Source organism: Panicum virgatum, chromosome 1N, assembly GCF_016808335.1.
Source record: "Panicum virgatum strain AP13 chromosome 1N, P.virgatum_v5, whole genome shotgun sequence".
NCBI lineage: Eukaryota > Viridiplantae > Streptophyta > Magnoliopsida > Poales > Poaceae > Panicum > Panicum virgatum.
The window spans coordinates 56,356,276-56,378,663 of record NC_053145.1 but is presented as its reverse complement, the minus strand read 5'-3'; the positions used below and the strand labels follow the sequence as shown (position 1 = coordinate 56,378,663).

General features: G+C 43.7%; 1 protein-coding gene across 1 annotated transcript; it reads left to right on the top strand.

Moving 5' to 3' along the window:
- The first annotated feature begins 11,532 nt into the window (after positions 1 to 11,532).
- Positions 11,533 to 12,060, top strand: LOC120653701. The gene has a single exon (XM_039931385.1). The coding sequence runs from the start codon at positions 11,533 to 11,535 to the stop codon at positions 12,058 to 12,060; it is 528 nt and encodes a 175-aa protein (XP_039787319.1).
- Positions 12,061 to 22,388: the final 10,328 nt, after the last annotated feature.

Sequence of the window (22,388 nt, the reverse complement as noted above, 5' to 3'; positions counted from 1 at the left end):
AAAGGCCATATAAAGCAAAACACGAAGAAAGAACTCAAAGAAATGCTGAATTGGACGAGTTTTACTGAAATCAGTAGCACCGGAAGAACCAATGCCTATAGCATCGGTGCATCCTATGGTTGTCAGAAGATCTGACGCCCTGGCATTGGCACAAGTCTGTGCGTCTCTGGAGATCTAGTGAAGAAAGAAGCGAAGCACCGGATGAACCGACAGTGTCATGAGAGGCATCGGTGCATTCAATGTAATATGTTCCAGAGACGATGTCAAGCGCGCAGGAGCCAAGTCTTCAGCACCGGTTGAACCAGTGATGCATCGGAGCATAGCACCGGTGTAATGACATCAGCAGGAGAGAAATAGGCCAACGGCTAGTTGAGTGCTGTGAGTGACCGGTTTAACCGACACACAGTCATCGGTTAAACCGGTGGTGTCGCAGACAGTGCGTCAGAAGCTCAACGGCTACTTCAGGTCTGAGAGTGACTGGATGAACCGACGCCACCCCAGGCAGAGGCATCGGTTCATCCGATGGTATGCTGTTTTCTGCTGACCGTTGGAGCAGCGGCTACAAGACTTGGTGGCCTATATATATGCCTCACCCCAGCCATTTGAAGTTTGCTGGAGTTGCTAGAAGTCATACACACCCCCAAGAACACCTCCAAGCCATACAAGAGCTCATTGATCATATCCTTAGGTTTTAGCACTAGCTTTGTAAAGTGTGAGTGCTAGATTAGCTCTTGAGTGAATGAACAAGCAAGGTTGAGATCCTTGTGGCTGGTTCTAGAGTGAACCACACTTGTATTACGGTGCACCGGCCCCTTGGAGCAATTGGTGGCTCGCCGGCAAGTCTACGACCCTCCGGCATGGTGTGGAGCGGCGTCGACGATATTGTGTGGGGGACGGAGACCCCTCCTTCGTGGGAAATCTCCCTTAGTGAAGATCGGGATCAAGGTGACCGTGATTGTGTTCACGGAAGAGACTTGATTGCCGGGAAGCGATACTCTTCGTGAGTGCTTCAACAACGTGGACGCAGGGGCGCCTTTGTGGCAATCCGAACCACGGGATAAATCCTCGTGTCGAGAGTTCGCTTTCTCTCATCCCTTTCTTTAAGCTTCCGCATTTCATATTGCAACTTGTGTACTTTTACCTTCTTAGTGTAGTATCTTGCTAGGATTGGCTATAGGTTGCAAAACTCTTTTGTGATGAGGGTTACATACTAAGATGAACCGTAGTTGCACATCTAGATAGCTTGTTTTAGTTTAAGGTTTGTGCAAACTAGTTGGAGCCATAGGTTAAGATTTTAATAGTGCCTAATTCACCCCCCACCCTCTTAGGCTAGAGCACCCGATCACTTTAAATTGGTATCAGAGCCGGGACTCACTTCTCTCACAAAGAAAGCCAATTCCATTGGCAAATTTGTGTTTACCGGCTCATTAGATCGGTAGGCTTCACCGCCTAGTGAGTTAGCTCTTAGGGGGAAATGATGGATCCTTTTAGACCCGCTCCACGGTTCGATGGCACGGCCTTCCAACGATGGAAGGTTTTGATGCAAGCCCATCTCCAAGCGACGGGGCTAAACGTTTGGAGAGTAGTGAGTGAAGGGGTAAAAAATAATAGTCAACAAGATAAGCAAAATGATGTCACCGCAAAATGCATAATTTTGTCTTCTCTTAGTGATAATGTGTTCAATCATGTTTATTCTTATGAAAATGCTAAAAAGCTATGGAAGACTATCATCGAGAACCATGAGGGCACGAAGGATGTTGCAAATGAAAGATATCATGTTCTCATTGATAAGCTTAATAGCTTTAAGCAACTTGATGATGAGAATGCCGAATCTATATACTCACGATTGAATACTCTTGTGAATGAGGTTAATTCTTTAGGTGTGAAGCAAATTGAAGATTTGGAACTCATTCGCAAGATCCTTCACTCACTCCGAAGGCCGGACTATGATTTGGTGACAACAATTCTATATGAAAAAGATCTCAACACAATGACACCAAATCAAGTCCTCAATAAGGTGATCGCCCATGAGCTATACAATGACATCAAGGGAAAAGCGCCTTCTTCTTCACCAACGCATAGCGCTCTTGCATGCAAACAACTCAAGAAGTTGAAGAAGATGGCCATCAAAGGTAGCTCAAGTGATGAGGAAGAAGAGGATGCAAGAAGCTCCTCAAATGATGAAAAAGAGCCAATACACCCCAACCTCTACAAGCAAGTAAAAAAGATGAACAAATACTTGAAGTAAATCAACTCAATGGGGTATATGGTCTTCCTCAAGGATGGGCCTCACCATCAACTCATGAAGGTTGAGAAGAAGTTTAAGAAGAACAAGCAAAAGAAGGAGAAGAAGCCCAAGCATGAATCATTTACCATATTTGGTGAATGGGTAAGCGGTGGTGAAGAATCAAGTACAAGTTCAAGTGATGAATCAAACAAGAAATTCACCACCTGCATGGTATCATCATCCAACACTTGCTTTATAGCCAAAGGTATGGATAGTGATGTAAGTGATGATGACTCTGACTCTCCTTCAATTGATGAACTTCTTGACCTTGTTCATGAGCACCAAAAAGTCATTAAGAAGCAATCAATAGAAATTAAAAACCTTAATGCTCTGAATGATCTAAATGCTTCTCTTGCTACAAATTTTGAAGATTTGATGTGCAAATTCAATTTGCTTAGCAAGGAGCATGAAGAGCTCAAATTAAAATTTGAGAGCATTAATGATACTAATGACTCTTTGGAAATGAAGCAAACTATCCCTTGTGCAATTCCTATCTCTAGGGTAGATGCTTCAACTTCTTGCATTGATTTAATTGATGATTCTTGCTCTAACCCTTGCAATGAGAAATGCTATGAGAATATTGTTGTAAAATCATGTGATAATCTCATTGCCAAAGAAAATGATGAGCTCAAGCAAGAAGTGGAAAGGCTCATGAAGGACTTGTATAGATTGAAGGGCAAAGGCATAGAGAGCAATGTCCAACCTTCTCAAGATAACCGTGAAGACATGGTGGAGAAGCTTGAGAAGGGGTCCACCGTGACTAGCTCAAAGTGCCACAAAGAGGGCCACAAGTCCAACAAGTGTCCTCAACTAAGGAAGAAGCTTCCAGATGAGAAGAACAAGAAGAAGCTCATAATCAAGAGTTCTGTCATCTACACCAAGCCCAACTGAAGGAACAAAAGCAATAGCACCTTCTATGTGATAAAAAAGAAGACCAATGACAAGGTGGTTGCTCACAAGGTTGGGAAGAAGGAAAGGAGTTGGAACCACTCCATTTGGGTGCCCAATGACATCATCACCAATATGAAGGGGCCTCAAATGGTGTGGGTTCCAAAGGAGAGTTGAAGCCCAAGAATGGAATCGGGGGATTTGGAAGCTTAGCCTACAAGTTGAAGTGAAGGTTCAAGCCAAAGAAGTTAAGCTCACAACCTGGACATTTGTTGCCCAAGTCCCCCATAAGATAATGGTAGCTAGATTTCAATTCAAGCATCATGTAGCTCCATTACTCTTGCTAGGATATTTGCATGTCTTGCATCTCCTAGTGTGATATATGGTGGGTTGCTTGTGTCATAATTCTAACCCATGAGCAACCTACATGGTTTGATAAGTATGTAGAAAGCTACACAAGGTTACCCTTCATGGTACATGGATCTCATGAGGTATGTATTTCATATGTGTACCATGAACACAAGCTATAGGGTAAACTTCCCAATTATGTCAAAATCAATGTGCATACATTTGCTTGGTGATTCAAACACTAAATGCACACATTTAGAGAGAGTTCATCCTATGGCTTGTGATTTTGAGACTAATATGTTTGCAAGTTTATCTTTTGTAGTCTCACGTGGAGTTAACACTCTAAAAGAATGTTTCTCACGATCAATGTGAACAAACAACTCTATAAGAGTGATTAGATAAATTGTGCTTTCATGCATATTGAGTCATGCTTTATTGAACTTAAATGCTCATACCTAAGTTCATAGACTATGTGCTCATACATTTGCCTAACCTTGGTGTACCAAGTGCTCTTCCTTTAAAGACTTTCAATTGATTGCAAGTCGCTTTCAATTGGTACATGCAAGATAAAACAAAGAGACCCCCGGTGGTATGCAAGGTTCTAAACTCATTCAATTGGTATGATTGTCAATTTCTTATCTTATTTTAGAGCTACCTCCGTGCATGATAAGATCTAAACTTTCTAGTTATAACATCTAATTGTGCACTTGATTTTCACATTATTATTTTGTGCACATACTTATGGAAAGCTTAGCTCATGTCATGCTAGTTTCGTGATTTTGTGATCCACCTTCATAAATTTTCAATTGGTATCTTCATTGATATCATACATTCGGATCATAAGTCATGGAACTAACTCCCTAGGCCACTAATCTTCTCTTGAGCTATATTGTTTTGCAAGACCTTTTAGGTACAAGACCTTTTAGGTGATTTGATTCCAAAGGGGGAGAAATGTGGATCAAAGCAAGGCATGTTCCCAACAAAGAGGGAGAGATGTTCCCAAGAAGGAAAAATATTCCAAAGGGGGAGACATGCCAAGTGGATCAAGTCAACATATGAGAGAGGAGTAGCAAATAGGGGGAGGAACAAAAGGGGATCATGGTTTTAGGCGGAGGCCAAACCGTCATTGGATGATGGTAAGCATCCAAGCAAGTGTAAGTGGTTCAATTTGTCAATTCTTGCAAATGTTATGATTGCTTTGATTGTGTTGTCATTAATCACCAAAAAGGGGGAGATTGTAATGAACATGGCACCATTTATGCTATTTCGAGTGATTTTGGTGATCGTATGACAACACAATCAATGGGACTAATGGTTTTGTTAAGTGAACCATTCTATATCCCAGGGATGAAGTAAAAAGGCCATACAAAGCAAAACACGAAGAAAGAACTCAAAGAAATGCTAAATTGGACGAGTTCTACTGAAATCAGTAGCACCGGAAGAACCGATGCCCATAGCATCAGTGCATCCGATGGTTGTAGAAAGATCCGACGCCCTAGCATTGGCACAAGTCTGTGCATCTCTGGAGATCAAGTGAAGAAAGAAGTGAAGCACCGGATGAACCGACGGTGTCATGAGAGGCATCAGTGCATTCAATGTACTATGTTCCAGAGACGATGTCAAGCGTGCAGGAGCCAAGTCTTCAGCACCGGTTGAACCGGTGATGCATCGGAGCATAGCACCGGTGTAATGATGTCAGCAGGAGAGAAAGAGGTAACTGGCTAGTTGAGTGCTGTGAGTGACCGGTTTAACCGACACAAAGTCATCGGTTAAACCGGTGGTGTCGCAGACAGTGCGTCAGAAGCTCAACGGCTACTTCGGGTCTGAGAGTGACCGGATGAACCGACGCCACCCCAGGCAGAGGCATCGATTCATCCGATGGTATGCTGTTTTCTGCTGACCGTTGGAGCAACGGCTACAAAACTTGGTGGCCTATATATATGCCTCACCCCGGCCATTTGAAGTTTGCTGGAGTAGCTAGAAGTCATACACACACCCAAGAACACCTCCAAGCCATACAAGAGTTCATTGATCATATCCTTAGGTTTTAGCACTAGCTTTGTAAAGTGTGAGTGCTAGATTAGCTCTTGAGTGAGTGAACAAGCAAGATTGAGATCCTTGTGGCTGGTTCTAGAGTGAACCACACTTGTATTACGGTGCACCGGCCCCTTGGAGCAATTGGTGGCTCGCCGGCAAGTCTACAACCCTCCGGCTTGGTGTGGAGCGGCGTCGACGACATTGTGCGGGGGACGGAGACCCCTCCTTCGTGGGAAATCTCCCTTAGTGAAGATCGGGATCAAGGTGACCGTGATTGTGTTCACGGAAGAGACTTGATTACCGGGAAGCGATACTCTTCGTGAGTGCGTCAACAACGTGGACGTAGGGGCGCCTTTGTGGCAATCCGAACCATGGGATAAATCCTCATGTCGAGAGTTCGCTTCCTCTCATCCCTTTCTTTAAGCTTCCGCATTTCATATTACAACTTGTGTGCTTTTACCTTCTTAGTGTAGTATCTTGCTAGGATTGGCTATAGGTTGCAAATCTCTTTTGGGATGAGGGTTACATACTAAGGTGAACCGTAGTTGCACATCTAGATAGCTTGTTTTAGTTTAAGGTTTGTGCAAACTAGTTGGAGCCATAGGTTAAGATTTTAATAGTGCCTAATTCACCCCCTCCCCTTCTTAGGCTAGAGCACCCGATCACTTTCAGATGCTAAGGCAAGCGCGAAAGCACAACGAACCGATTTCTTTACCCAGATCATTTGGTCTAAGCAAGCAACTAGTATAACTTGATGAAGCACTGATCAAGGCTAAGCAAGCTACGAACATAGCAAGATAACTAAGAACAAACTCAATATGAATAGCATAACTAAAGTCGGAATACAAAGCCATACCAGAGGCCGAGGATTGCTCGCCGACCCCGAGGATGACTAGATTCGCTAAAAAGATGAAGTACTAGTCTAGCTCCACTACCCTAAGGAGTACAAGTCATAAGTGAGTGTGTGAGAGAGAGGCCTTCAAGTGGTGTGTGTATGAGAGGGTGAGGGAGGCCCCTTTATATAGTGCTAGAGGTCGGTTCCCACCCTCAACAAATATGGGAACATTGACAACCGCCTTCTAGAGGATAAGAACGACGTTCCCGCCAAAAATCTCCAGGTTGGGCCTCCAGGTGGGGTCGGCCGACCCCCCTTGGCCGTCTCTGGCCACCGCCTTCGTCTAGGTTGCTGCCTGGTGGGTCCTGATGTCAGATGGTCGGTGTCGGGGCTTGGTTGGTCGGTTTAGTCTGGTTTGTGGGCCTCCTTTGTATGTGTTACGCAGGACGCGATCGTCTGCGACTTTGTCTGCGTATTCATCGTGTTTTCTTCTTATTCCGGACTTGTGCTCCTGAAATCATAGATCTTCGAAAACAACTGTGGAGCTAGGTTAGTGATACAAATATGTGAGTAAGAGGTAAAGTTTTCCTTCTTTTATGAGTATAGTTGACGGTCATATTTCGCACTTAACGACCGTCAACGCCATCCTAAAAAACCGAAGCTTCGTCCACACTCGAGCCTTCGATCCAGGATTCCTCGTCAAAACAGGTATGCACGAAGACTTCGCTAATGTTTGGCATGCAATTGGATGAGATAACTTCGTTCCCATTGAGGAGTATGGTTCTCGACTCCTCACCATCCAATTCCTTTGCACTCTTCGTGAGGTGGAAAATGGGGTTTATTTTCGACTTTTCGGGAAAGGATATCTGCGTTCTTGGAAAACTTTTGCAGGCCACCTCGATTTCGACAAATATTGGCCAATTTCTCTTGAACAAGCTTGCCACAGTTTTAATCATCATGAGTTTTGGGGCCAGGTTTTGGGTCAAGTTGTCCATGGCAAGTTTGCCCCTCGGTGCAGCGACATACACAATCCAACTCTTCAGTTGATGCACAAGTGGTTAGCCATTACTCTTTCCAAGAGATGATGTCCGACCCGTGCGCAACGATGACTTGCTCATACTATACGCCATGATCAACAAGATCAAAATCTCCCCCGCACAAGCTTTGGTTAAGCAATGGCTTTTGAATTTCAAGATGACAGATCCTATTGAGTGCACTTCTTTGATTACTCGTATCGCTGCACGTGTCGGGGCCTTAGAGGGAAATTTCATTCCTTTCATTGAGGGTCACCGCACGTATATCGACGAGGCTTACTTGATCCAAGGTCACACACTCAAGAAAGGCCCGGATGACTCTTTGATTTTCTTCTTCATGGGCTATACAAATGAGATTCTGCTACCCAATGCGGAGTTCCATTTGTATAATTGTCGTTCGTTAACCATCTCTCTCGTTCCACGAGAAGGGAGCCGTAGGCATAGCACTTCTGGTTTGCCTAGCAGGATGACAAGAAGTAGGGTCAGAAGGGAAGCAGAACCTGCACCACCACCTCAGCAACCACAGTACTCATATCAGCATGAGACAGGTGGTTTGTCATGGCACAACGCTAGCACCGAGGAGTGGGCACGGCATGCACCAAGTCGCCGGTCCACCAGTTCCAGCTCCAGCAGAGCTTCGAGCCTCGCTAGATGGATGGCCTCGTCCCGCGAGTTCAGCGCCATCACCCAGTAGTTAGGTGAACTGCGGGTGCAGAGCGACAACATTCAAGATACACTGCACCAACACATCGAGACATCCCAAACATGGCAGCGTCACACTGGCGAGAGACTCGACGACATGGAGCAGAGGCAGCTGCAACACTAGGAGGAGTGGAGGGTCTACTACCATTGGACGGGTTTCAACCCCGACCAGCAGTAGTGAGTCTGAAGCTAGCTTAAGGGGTGACCCCCATGAGAGGTAACTTGTATCATGTATGTTTACTGCTGTCTAAATCTTGTATGAAACCCATAAAAATTTGCAAAATATAGAGAACCCATAAAAATTTGCATAACTAAAAACAAATAAAATTTGTAAAACTCAGAAAATACCAAAAATATCTCTTTAATATGTGTAGTAAGTATGGTGTGAGTTTTCCTTGTTGAGATGATGAATAGTTGCTCTGTTAATTTCCATCATATGCTTAGTTACAACTTTATGCTCTACCTAGTTTTGAGTTTGTTGGCTAAAAGTTCAAATCTTAAGCTTGAAACTTGTGGGTAGCAAAAAGTATGATCCGAATCTAATTTGTTGTGAGCTATGATATGGTTAAGTAGAGTTGCTATGATCTTATTTTATGTGATGCTTGATTTTCGGAGTATTTAATTTTGAAAACACAAAAATAAAGCTCCTCGATAATATGAAATTCCTATCCAAAGCCATATGTGGTTTTCATTGCAAATCTTCCACATATGCAACTTGCTATCCTATTGAGTTTATTCAAATTGTTGTGACCCTCAGTGAGATTCATTTCATACTCCCACGATCAAGATCACGTACACATTTCCACCACATGCTATGCTTCTACAATAGAAATAAGCAAACACCCATCCATCCACAAAATAGAAACTCCATGTTGACGTATGACACCTCTCTCTCAAAAAGTTACATAAAGGATATGGGGCTATGCAAAAAAAAGATGCATTCTCAAAGAAGGTATGCTACATGCTTCGGCATGTCAAAAAAAAAAGAAAAAACGCATACCCAAAGAAGGTATGCCACATGCTTAGGCATGTCAAAAAAAAGAGAAAAAAAGATAACCCCTTATCCAAAAGAAAAGAAAAGGAGAGATGGTTCATACAAAGGAGTTCATAAACCATCCACCAAAAATATCCATACACTTGCACATCTTGATCAAAGTTTATTACTTGTTTCTCCTTTGGATCCGGTCTTTGACTTCGCAAAATATGAGAAGCAAGTATGACTTCAAATCCTCCATACCTACAGCTCAACAAAAACAGCCATTAGAGATAGGATGAGGAAGAAAGGCACAATAAAAAGCCTTGGTGAGAAATTATACACATCGAGCGATCCGAAAGATCATCCGAGTAACTTATAAATTTCTTTTGAAAAATTTACAAAACCTCCGGATTGACGGTTGAGCTAAGAGAAAGATATATGAGCACTCTATGATACTATTCTGACTCTCAACCCCCAAAGATGAGGTGAAGTTATAAGCCCCACAGGAGTAAGGTTAGAGGTAAGAACAAATGCCAACTTATTCAAAAGCTAGGTAAGAAGCATTCGGTTGTGCCTAATGTATAAGATGGAAATTCAACATTGTAGCAACTCCTGATCAACAACATGAGCCAAGTTTTGCTTGGAACGAGCAAAAGGCTAGCTTGGGGGTGTTGTTGACAGTCCTTAAGTGCAAAATCTGACCGTCAACTATACTCACAAAAGAAGGAAAACCATGCCTCTTACTCATATATTTGTATCACTAACCTAGCTCCGTGGTTATTTTGGAGAATTTATCTTTTCAGGGGCACAAAGTCCGGAATAAGAAAAAAACACGAAGAATACGCAGCCAAAGTCGCAGAAGATCACGTCCTGCGTAACACGAGCAAAACAGGCCCACCTAACAGACCAAACCGACCAACCATACCCTGGCACTAACAACCTGACACGTGGGCCCACCAAGCAGTCACCCAGAGAAAGGCGGTGGCCAGGGGCGCCAAAGTGGGGCCGGCCGAACCATAGGTTCGACTGAACCTCGACAAGCCCCTGTCCAGGTACATTTTGGCGGGAAGCTCGATCTTATCCTCCTAAAGTCGGTTTGGCACGTTTCCATATGAGGAGATGGCGGGAACCGACCTCTCCAAGCTATAAAAAGGGCCTCTCCTCTCCCACTCAACACACACCACTCGGAAGCCTCTCTCTCTCACACTTTCTTGTGACTTGTACTCATTAGGGTAGTGGAGTTAGGCTAGTACTTCATTTTTTAACGAATCTAGCACAAGCAAAAATGGTTGAAAAGTCCTTTTGAGTTTAATTAGTCCATGATTAAACATTAATTGACAAATAATAATGAAATGTGCTATAATACCAAAATCTAAACTTTTTTGCGATTGAACACAACCTTAATTAGTGTTGTGCTTTGGAGACCTTGTTAACAATTTAGTAACAAGATCTGATTGGAAATTTTATTGACTGGATCAGTGTACTCCGGTTCAAAAATACACATCGTTTAAGACATTATGGTTTGTAGAGTCCAACTTCAAATGAAATTTCTATAGATATGGCATTTGAAAGAAAGGTAATAACAAGTTTTAGGAGTATTATTTTTGGTGAATCCGGTTACCTCTGTGCGTTGCATTATCTATGTACTTTTCTATACTCCCTTCGTCCTGAAATGTAGGGCATTCTGGAGTTTTTAGCACAAATTATGGTTGTGTAGAAAAGACTCTCCTACCCCTAATTATTATGCATTGGAACTCTATTTAGGTCATTAAATATGTGCTAATTAAGGTAGCATGCCATTTCCTATGTACCTCCCTCTCCTCTATATGGTTGTATGCATGTCTTTATATTGAGAAAGACCCGAAAACGATGCACAATTAAAATAGTTGGATCCATTTCAATCTAGAATGTCTTATATTTGAGAACAAAATTTGAATTCTAGAATGCCCTACATTTCAAGACGGAGGGAGTACGTCGGCTGTCAAAGTTAAAATAATTTAACCCGCAGGGACATAAAAACGACATGTATCATTTGTTAGAGGAAGTAAATTACCAATCGCTGTCAAAATATCAAAATGGAGATACAGTACATGAAAAGCAATTGATTTGCCACGACTCCAAAGGATCTTCAGCGATGCAGCTAGTAGCTTGGTTTCTACTTTAAACGATTTTCATGTGGGAGTGGTGACATTATTTGACGATTTTCATGTGGGGGAATCGGATAGAAATCATTTATCATCAGCACATAAACGATTCTCCCATCAGGAAGGGCATTGCTCATATAGTATGTAGTATATCTAATTTAATGCTGATTGATTATTGCTTGATCTACCTCTACTTTCCTTCTCAGACCCCTTCTCCTCCATAAATCTCACGGGATCTCTTGCCATATGCAAAGAACCTGGCATATACACCTGCTGCCACTATGAGCTCATCATCCATGGTTCAGCCCATAGCCATAGTGCTCCTCGCCGTGGCCATCGCTCCTGGGCTCGCCGTCGGTGACTCGTCTGTCATCAACGCGACGTGTGCGGAGCTAAAACTGCAGCCCTACAACTACTGCGTCGGCGTGCTCTCCGCCAACCCGGCAGCCGCTGCTGCGACGGACGTCCGCGGGTTGGCGGCGGCCGCAATCAACATCACCGCCGACAAGGCCGCGTCCACGTTGCGCGTCATCTCCTACCTCGTCGACGAGCTCAGCATCTGCCGCGGGCAGTACACTGACATGCTACAGTCGTTGGCGACCGTGGCCGCCGACTTTGGTGCTGGGAGATTCGAGAATGCGTCGTTCGAGATGTCGGGCAATGCCACCGGGTACCCACAGGGCTGCGATATACTGCTCTTTGAGGGGAACTCCCATAAGGATCCAATTTTCAAGGAGAACGCGGAGAACGACCTGCTGGTCCGCCTAGCAAGTTCCATTCTAAATCTGCTGACGGGTAGATGGATCTAGTTTATGATGTTTTTTCGTATCGTGCTTGAAATGTATTGAAGAGGGAAAAAAACGATGCTTGAATAATTGAATAGGTTTTCATTATGAAACGCTGTGTAGTGTGTACATCCAAGCGGTTTTGCTCACCAAATTACCCTCAGTACTGCCTAAAATATACATATGTTTGCTGATAGAGTTACCGTGACGCCTACACACGCAAAAGTAATCTCATACTTATAGAATTACAAACAGCTCCACGTCCCGACAAACATGGTAATCTGATAATCTCTAGCCTTAATTTCAAACAATATTAACTAAACAATATTAACTAATCTGATAGGACGAACGCCCCAGTCAACTAGTCAACTTACCGTATGAGGCAACCACTCTTCTCACGAGGGCAACAGTGCACTTCATAACCGCAACAGGGAACACTATTAAGGCCCCGTTTGGGAGGGCTTCTGGAGCGGCTTCACGAGCGGCTCTAGGTGAAGCCCTCCTAAACGTTTGTTTTGTAACCGGCTTCACGTGTGAAGCCGGTCCTGAAGCCATCGGCGGCTTACACAGGCAAGGTGAAGCCATGAAATCGTGGCTTCACGCGGCTTACACATCAATCTAACAAGTGAAGCTGTTTTGCCAAACATTTTCTAAAACGGCTCCAACTCCACCAGAGAAGCTGCTCCATCTAAGGAGCCGGAGCCGGAGCTGTTTTTGGAAGAGCCGGAGCCCTGCCAAACAGGCCCTAAACCTTCCCGTCCTCACGAGTGGATGGGGCAGGGAGCCATCATTTCATCGCCACCAGCACGGCATCATCGTCATCCTACCGCGGCCACGCCACCACCAGGGCTGTGTTCACTTTCCTCAAATTTTTCAAACTTTCCATCACATCGAAATCACATCGAAATATTAAATATAACAAATGACTTATACATGGAGTACTAAATGTAAGTAAATAAAAAAACTAATTGCATAGTTTTGATGTACGTTGCGAGACGATTCTTTTGAGCTTAGTTAGCCTATGATAGAACAATATTTACCACAAACAAACGAAAAGTACTACAGTATACTACAGTATCCGATGTGACCCTTTTTACCAACTTTTCACGGATCTATAAACACACCCCAGGACAGAATGACAGGGTGGGGCACCGAAAGACCGCCATGTTGTACCCCTCAACGGATCGGCTGCTCTGACTAACGAAGCATGACGCGCAGCGAGGACCACTAACATAATGAAAGGCATGGGCGGAGACCACCCGAAGATCTCGATTGACCGAGTAGGCGCTCCCGACTGATAGAGACGACGACCCCAACCCCGATCGACAAGGCCAGAATCTCTCTCTCTCTCCCCATGGCCCGTTTTAAGGCGACCCCTTGAAGAGGGGAGGCCAGCCACGTAGGGTAGGGCATTCGTAAATTCGCATTCGCGCCAGAGATAGAACAAGTAGCATCCACGTCCACTCTCACTCTTGAGCTCATAACTTTCCGACTTTCTCAAGCACTTGGGCTCAAGCAGTACTAACGAACAACCCCCGACTGGATGTAGGGCATTTTACGTCTGAGCCAGTATAAATCTTGAGTCATTGTATGCTAGGCCACCTCTGATCAAGTGCATGACACGCGGTAACGATTAGGATTAGCAGTCGGCCATTTCCGAAACTGATAAATAGGAATTCAGATTTTTTATTTCAATTTCAAATTTAGTAATTTACTAGCGATTATACAAGTTTATACAATACATTAAACATCATTTTTATTATATTAAAAACATAAATGTACATGTCACTCTTAAAATATTACAGGAATAGGAATTTCTATATACGATCCACACACTAAAAGCTGGCATGGAACGTAGCCACATCGCCGGTCGATCCGATGGCTAGATTGTGCAAATTTTCGACTTTTTTGTGCAAAAAGGCCCTTCTACTTATTGAAGATCAACCAGCAGTCCTTGCAAGTTTTCCACAAAACCTCTCAAGCTTTGTTTAAATCAACCTGCAGTCTGAGGGCCTCAGTTTTTTTTTTTTGCAAAACCTCTATCAGATTATGTTGAAATTAACCGTGGTCTGACTTAGGTTATTTCACAAAAGAAACCTCAGATTTTTACGAAATGAACCCACGAAACCAACCATTCTCTTCATCAATTTCTAGAGTAGACCTCTTTTAATTTCCTCACGAAATTAATCTGCAACCTGTTTTTCCAACAATTTCACAAAAGGAGCATGATATTTCCATGAAATCGATCTATGCTCCACCTCATGACATGTTATTCTTGAAAAAAAGAACCTTCATGTCATTATACAACTAACTCGCTACAATCGGAGACCCTATTTTTGTAACGACAAAACCATAGATGACTGTAGAAATACGTCATTTCTAATACTGACACTACTTTTGTAAATAAAGTACCAACAATATAAGCTCCTATTTCACTTAAAATATAATATTGTACCACCGATCTCCTATAGCTTCTAATGCTACCTTCACAATAATGTGTCGTATTTTAATATAACCACTACTTCTTTTAGAAAAATATCATCACATCTATTAATTGTCACATGATTACAAGTCGAAATCTCCTAATTTCTCAATTACATTAAGCTTCCATCCAATTGTGCTTCATACTCTCTAATAAATAATTTAACCCCTTCTTTCACCACAATAAATATCGCAAAAAATACCATAGTTATATTTTGATACCCAAAATAACATATTACTTAAATAATAGCACCATAATAATAGGGTGCCCAAATATATATCAAGTGCAACAGCAGGTTGTAGATCATGACACATATGCAGAAATAATAATGATGGATTACCTACGTTGCTTATAAAAATTGTACATATGCCTATATACAATAATTACTATATGCATGAAAGACTATATTAACTACAATACCGCAGTACGAGATACAGGCCCTGCGCGGCAAAGCCGTGTGCATTTCTAGTCTATACTATAAATCTATACTATAAAGGATGAAAGAATTGAAACTCTTTCTTACTAAGATTAGGCCCACCTTACTCCTCACAGAGGCCTCACTTGTCAGCATGAGAGATTTGACAGGAGATGTGGAGACCCATGACTTTGACATTTCTAAAACGTTTCTGTCAAAATGTCAATACTTTTTGCACCAAGCACTTTTGTTTACCCACCTTTGTACCCACTTATTACTTTCCTTGTGTAACCTTAGCATGCATATTATTTTTTTCTAAAATTTCTCTATTTACTTTCTTTATTCACTTAGAATTGATTAATTACTTACCTTGTGTAACCTTAGCATGTATATTATTTTTTCCTAAAATTTCTCTATTTACTTTTCTTATTCACTTAGAATTGATTAATTACTTTCTTTGTATAACCTTAGCATGCATATTACTTTCCTAGCAGATCAATGCCCATAGCCTGCAAATCGATGAGAAGTTGAGTACGTCCAGCACATCAATATGACTGATGATGATGCTACTTGAATCCACAGGTAAGTTGAACCATTGGATAGTGGGGCTTGTAGTGGACTTAGGAGAAGACATGGTGAGTCGGAAAAGCTACTGACTTTCTGGAGAGGGAAGAATGGCAGGGGTGTGGAATTTTCCTTGCATCTCTCTAAATATACACATGACTTTGCATGGTAGGGATGTAATCACATAATGCTTTCCTATAAAAGAAGATTATATAAAGCACTATATATCGAATCAAATTATATAGCTTTCCATTAAAGATATTTATATTATGGATACTATTATAGATGTAAATCGATCGTGTATTCTTTGATCAAAGGAAATAAATATTGTATGATTATATATATGGCATGGATGTGAAATAAAAAATGCATGTCTCGTGGGACAAACTATCAGCCTTGCCTTTTGTTGCACCCAAATCTAATTTGTTCTTAAATTATTTCTCCTATTATTTGGTAATTAGTATCAATCAATCAATCAGTCAGTCAATCAGCCTCTGCACCTCTACCGCCGCCTTCTCCACCCCGCCCCCTCGTCCGCCGCCGCGCGGCTCGTGCCTCCCACTCCTCCTTCTGTCCCCATCCCCCGCCACCCCCCTACATCTTCCTTCCCATTCTTTTAGCATCTCGCCGGTGCACGGGGGAAGGTGACGGGAGCCATCCTCGGGGTCCTCCTCGCCGTCTCCAAAGTAGACACCCGCAGCGCCGTGCCGCGCAACGCCTCCTGCTCCACATCCTGAAACACACGGTGTGTCCCCGCTCAGGGAAAGTGCGCCGCGGCCTCCTCATCTGCTCGCGGCTGTGGGAGACGCCCGTGGCGTGGAGGCCGATGGCGGTGGTGCCGGCGCAGGAGCCGCAGCTATTTCAGGGCCCATCGCCAGAGTCGTGGCCGTCGTGGAGGTGGCAAGGGTAGCCGCCCTAGGCCGGCTGCTGGGCTGCGGCGGCGCGACACCGTCTCCACCGACGCCACCGTAGAAGCAGCATCAGGACCATGACTTTGAGTCCAGACTCGGCGATGGCGAGAGCAGCGGGACCAGCACGCTGGTCACAAATCCAAGGTTTTTCATTGAATTTCTTCTTCTTTTACTGATTCATTTTGATTATTATTCTAATTTCATCGCTTGTTCTTTCTTTTGTTGTCCGTAGTTTGTTCTAGTGACTCGCCAGGGTTTATCCAATTGCATAATCCATCGAGGACAGTGAACGCGGTTAGCGGCGACGCTCGATTTCGGTCCAGGTTTGTCGGCTCCCAATCTTTTCTCCATTTGATCCATCGCTCCATTTGGGTCTTTATAGATATACAATTCTTGTTAGGGTTTGATTTTTTAAAACACGTGAATGTGGTACGTGCATCTCCACTAGTTCGTACTATAAAGGATGAAAGAACTGAAACTCTTTCTCACTAAGATTAGGTCCGCCTTACTCCTCACAGAGGCCCCACTTGTCAGCGCGAGAGGTTTGGCAGGAGATGTGGAGACCCATGGTTTTGACGTTTCTAAAATGTTTCTGCCAAAATATCAATACTTTTTACACCAAGCACTTTTGTTTATCTACCTTTGTATCCACTTATTACTTTACTAGTGTAATCTTAGCATGCATATTATTCTTTCCTAAAATTTCTCTATTTACTTTCCTTATTCACTTAGAATTGATTAATTACTTTCTTTGTGTAACATTAGCGTGTATATTATTTTTTTCTAAAATTTCCCTTTTTACTTTTCTTATTCACTTAGAATTGATTAATTATTTTCCTTGTGTAATCTTAGCATGCATATTACTTTCCTTGCAGATCGATGCCCAGGGCCTACACATCGATGAGAAGTTGAGTACGTCCAGCACATTAATATGACCAATGATGATGTTGCTTGGATCCACAGATAAGTCGCACCATTGGACGGTGGGGCTTGTAGTCGACTTAGGAGAAGACATGGTGAGTCGAAAAAGCTAATGACTTTCTGGAGAGAGAAGAATGGCAGGGGTGTGAAATTTTCCTTGCATCTCTCTAAATATACTCATGACTTTGCATGGTAGGGATGTAATCACATGATACTTTCCTATAGAAGAAGATTATATAAATCACTATATATTGAATCAAATTATGTAGCTTCCATTAAAAATATTTACATTATGGATACTATTATAGATGGAAATCTATCATGTATTCTCTGATCAAGGATATAAATATTATATGATTATATATATGGCATGGATGTGAAATAAAAAAATACATGTCTCGTGGGACAAACTATCAGCCTTGCCTTTTGTTGCACCCAAATCTAATTTGTTCCTAAATTGTTGCTCCTATTATTTAGTAATTAGTATCAATCAATCAGTCAATCAACCTCCGCACCTCCACCGCCGCCTTCTCTACCCCGACCCCTCGCCCGCCGCAGCGTGGCTCGCCCCTCCCACTCCCGCTCCTGTCCCCATCCTCTTCCACTCCCCTACCCCTTCCTTCTCATTCTTTCCGCATCTCGCCAGTGCATGGGGGAAGGCGACGGGAGCCGTCCTCGGGGTCCTCGTCGCTATCCTCCGAAGTAGACGTTCGTCGCGCCGCGCAACGCCTCCTGCTCCGCGTCTTCAAACACACGGAGTGTCCCCGTTCCGGGAAAGAGCGCCGCGGCCTCCCTCCTCTGCTCGAGGTTGTGGGAGGCGCTCGTGGCGTGGAGGCCGATGGCGGTGGTGCCGGCGCAGGCGCCGCAGCTATTCCAGGCCCATCGCCGAAGTCGTGTCCATCGTGGAGGTGGCAAGGGTAGCCGCCCTAGGTCGGCTGCTGGGCTGCGGCGGCGCGACACCGTCTCCACCGACACCACTGTAGAAGCAGCATCAAGACCACGACTTGAAGTCCAGACTCGGCGACGGCGAGAGTAGCGGGACCAGCACGCTGGCCCACGAATCCAAGGTTTTTCATTGATTTTTTTTGCTGATTCATTTAAATTATTGTTCTGATTTGATCTCTTGTTCTTTCTTTGTTGTTCGTAGTTTGTTCTGGTGACTCACCAGGGGTTATCCATTGCATAATTCATCGAGGACAGTGAACGCGGCTAGCGGCGGCGCTCGATTTCGGTCCAGGTTTGTCGGCTCCCAATCTTTTTCATTTGATCCGTCACTCGACTTGGGTCTTTATAAATATAAAATTCTTGTTCGGGGTTAATTTTTTAAAATGCGTACTTGTGGTACGTGCATCCCCACTAGTACTATATGAAAACAATTAATTTGCACGAGTTGAAAGAATTTTCAGCCATTTAGCTAGTTTGGTTTCAGCGGTGACAACATTTCACGATTTTCATGTGGTAGAATCGGGATAGAAACCATTTATCATTAGCACCTGAATGATTCACCCATCAGGAAGGGCATTGATCATATATTTGTATATATGGGAGTATGTACTATATCTAATTTAATGGTGATTGATTATTGCTCGATCTACCTCTACTTTCTTTTTTCAAGACTCCTTCCCTCTCCATAAATCTCACGGGATCTCTTGCGATAATGCAAAGAATAGCATACACCGGCCACAATGAGCTCATCAATCCATGGTTCAGGCCCATAACCATAATACTCCTACGCCGTGGCCATCGCTCCTGGGCTCGCCGTCGGTGGCTCGTCCTGTCATCAACGCGACGTGTGCGCAGCTCAACCCCTATGGCCCTACGACTACTGCGTGGGCGTGCTCTCCGGCGACCCGGCAAGCCAAACCCGCTGCCACGGACGTCCGCGGGGTGGCGTCGGCCCGCTGTCAACATTACCACGACCAAGGCCGTGTCCACGCTGCGCGTCATCTCCTACGGTCCTACCTCGTCGGCGAGCTGAGCACCTGCCGCGAGTACTACGGTAATATGCTGCAGTCTTTGGGCGGACGTCCGTGGTCGATTTGGACGCTGGCGATTCAGTGATTGGCCTCGTTCGAGATATCGGCCAATGCCCTCCGCGCGGCCGATGGACTGCGATATATATCTGTTTGAGGGGAACGCCCATAAGGATCCCATTCAACAGGAGAACACGGAGAACAGCATTCTGGCCGGCCTAGCAAGTGACATCCTTCGTCTGCTAGAGAGTAAGCCTCCAAGTCATCATGGGTCGCAACTCGCAAGTGATGATCATGGATTCATAGGTCGCAACTCGCAAGGGTCATGAATTTATGATATTTTCTCCTGGATTTAATTAAATAAAGCTTTTAGCAGCATAGCTGCCGTTATGGCATTCAGCGGACTATAGCCGGCGTTTAGCGGACTATAACTGACTTTAACAGGCTAAATGGCATAACTGGCTATTTAGAATCTTGATTTTTTTTAAAGTTGCTTGAAATGTATTGGAGAGAGATTAAAAAAAATGGTGCCTTTATAATTGAATAAAGTTTTCATGCAGCAGCGCTGCTGGTGTTAGGGAATCAGGTCATGGTGCTTAGAATGTACTGAAGTCTGAAGATAAAAAGATACTTGAGCTTGGCAACGATAACCGGTTGTGGCCGTTTGCTTCGGATCCATCGGTGTGTGGTTCGTGGGTGGTCTGCCATGGGAAGTCGGAGCTGCTGGCGGTTTTGCTTCCATGCTCGGCAACGATGACCTATGGCGTTGTGTCGTGTTTGTGCTCAACCGCGTCGCGTGGGTTGGTTAGCTTTCGAAAGTCCATTGGCTTCCTGTTGTGCTAACCTTTCTTGTAAATATTTTTCTATCGTTTTAATTGAGCGGCAGAGCTCCTGCCTTATGTTCAAAAAAAAAAGAAGATAAAAAGATGGTTCACGAACGAACTGGTAACAGAAACTTTATTCTTATTGGGCCGTCGATGTTTATATATTGGCAACTTCTAATGGTTAATCATTACTCCATGTTTATGTATTGGCACCTTCTCTCAACCTGTGCTCCTGCAATTCTGGCCCATTCTAATTGGAACCTTCATTGCATCCGGGTAATACTTGTTTGTCTGTGCAATCCTGACTCTTGATTGAGGTATAAATTGAAAATGGCCATATTCTGCGTAGTTTGTTTTTTTCAAATGGTTAGTTGGTAGTCTTCCATCTGTAAATTTGTTCAGATTTGGTTAGCCACTGTCCGCCTCCGGCCATCCCTCTCCTTTGCCAATCTTTTATTGAGAATAATTTGCTGGTGATTTTTTAGATAGAGGATAAAAATCCGATCTCCGCATACAAGGTTTTGTAGGCTTACAACCGAGAGAAAAGGTTAAAACAAAAGCACAGCACATAGGCTGTAAACACAAAGTTCAAAAGGATATGAAATACATCACTGAGACAATGCAAAAGAGCTTGCCCTGAGATACCGGACAAAACAATCAGAAAAGGAACTAGTTCTTGATCCGCTTCAAGATATTCCAGCCTGAATTCTTGTAAAATCCATAGCATTGACTTCTAAACTTTGATAGCCCCTTTTTAGAGCTTCTTTCTCTTCTTCTTTAGAGAGGATGGCCCAACTCCTGATCCAGTACGTTGCTCTGAAGATTACCTGCAAACACGAGTTAGGTTTTGATTTCTGAAACACAACTTCATTTCGGCTTAACCACAAGCCCAGCTGACAGTTGGCTGCCCAATCAAAATTTGATTCCTTAGTCTAAAATGGAAGTTTTTTAACCAAGAACCAAAAAGAATTAGTGTTTGTTGGCGGAGGGAAACCAAAGGTAATGCTGACAGCATTCCACACCATTCTTGCCTTATGGCAATCAAAAAACAAGTGTTAAATAGTCTCACTTGTATCACAAAAACTGCAGCTAGTGTTTCCCTTCCACCGCCTCTTGACAAGGTTATCCTTGGTTAAGATGACACCTTTGTTTAGGTACCAAAGAAAGATTTTAATCTTTAGTGGAGTTTCACTTTCCAGGTGATGCATTGTTGGGGAACTCCCTTAGCTCTCATTATGTCCTTATACATAGATTGCACAGAGAAAGTTTTATTACTAAGGACCAGCTAAAACAATCATTTTGGTCATCTAACTGCACCTGCAGTATGGAACCAACTAACCTCAGCCATTTATCCATGTTATCCCCCACTAATGCCCTTCTAAAAGTCACATTGAGAGGAGAGGTGCTCAAAACATGAGCCACCATTGCTCCTTTATTTCTGACCAGGCTATAAAGTGATGGAAACATCAACTTAAAAGGTTTGTCGCCCATCCATAAATCCTCCAAAAGGAAACCTGATGGCCACTGTGGACCACGAATCGACCCTAGCAAGGAAATGATACTTAACTTCCATTAAACTCGTCCATAATTGTGAATCTCCCCTCTTCTCAACCTGAGATAGAGTCTTGTTTTGTAGGTATTTCTTCTTGAGTATGTCTTGCCATAAGCCCTTCTCATTTAAGAGCTTAAATAACCACTTGCTTAACAACATCTATTCTGCACCCCCCAAATCTAAAATCCCCAAACCTCCAATACTTTTTTTTGGAGTACTTAGTATACTCCATTTAGTAAGTCTGTACTTCTTCTTGTGACCATTGTTAGAATTTAGAATCACGCAGTGCACATATCGGATGGGATTCTTTTACCTTTCACATGAGTTACAACAAGAGGTCCTAGATCTAGTATATGAACAAAGAGAACAGAGAGATTAAAAGGATGGACCTCGCTGCCGCGGATTGAACTGGAGCCGGCCATCTGTGGTTCGGTGATGGAGATCCGCTCTAGGGCGGCGACGGGCGGTGCAGGATGTCCCGGGCGCTGCGACGTCGCCGGTGGAGAAGCGTCGAGGCGCGGCGACGGCGTTTCCTGCAGTAGAGTGGCGGGAACATCCTGGCGTCGGTGAGCTTCCCGTCGCTGCAGCCCTCCCTCTGGATCGGGTAGGGTTTAGACAGCCTACACATCGATGAGAAGTTGAGTACGTCCAGCACATTAATATGACCAATGATGATGTTGCTTGGATCCACAGATAAGTCGCACCATTGG

What these genes read in the sequence shown, in the direction of transcription:
- LOC120653701 (XM_039931385.1), top strand. Translation starts at nt 11,533, where the DNA reads ATGAGCTCATCATCCATGGTTCAGCCCATAGCCATAGTGCTCCTCGCC.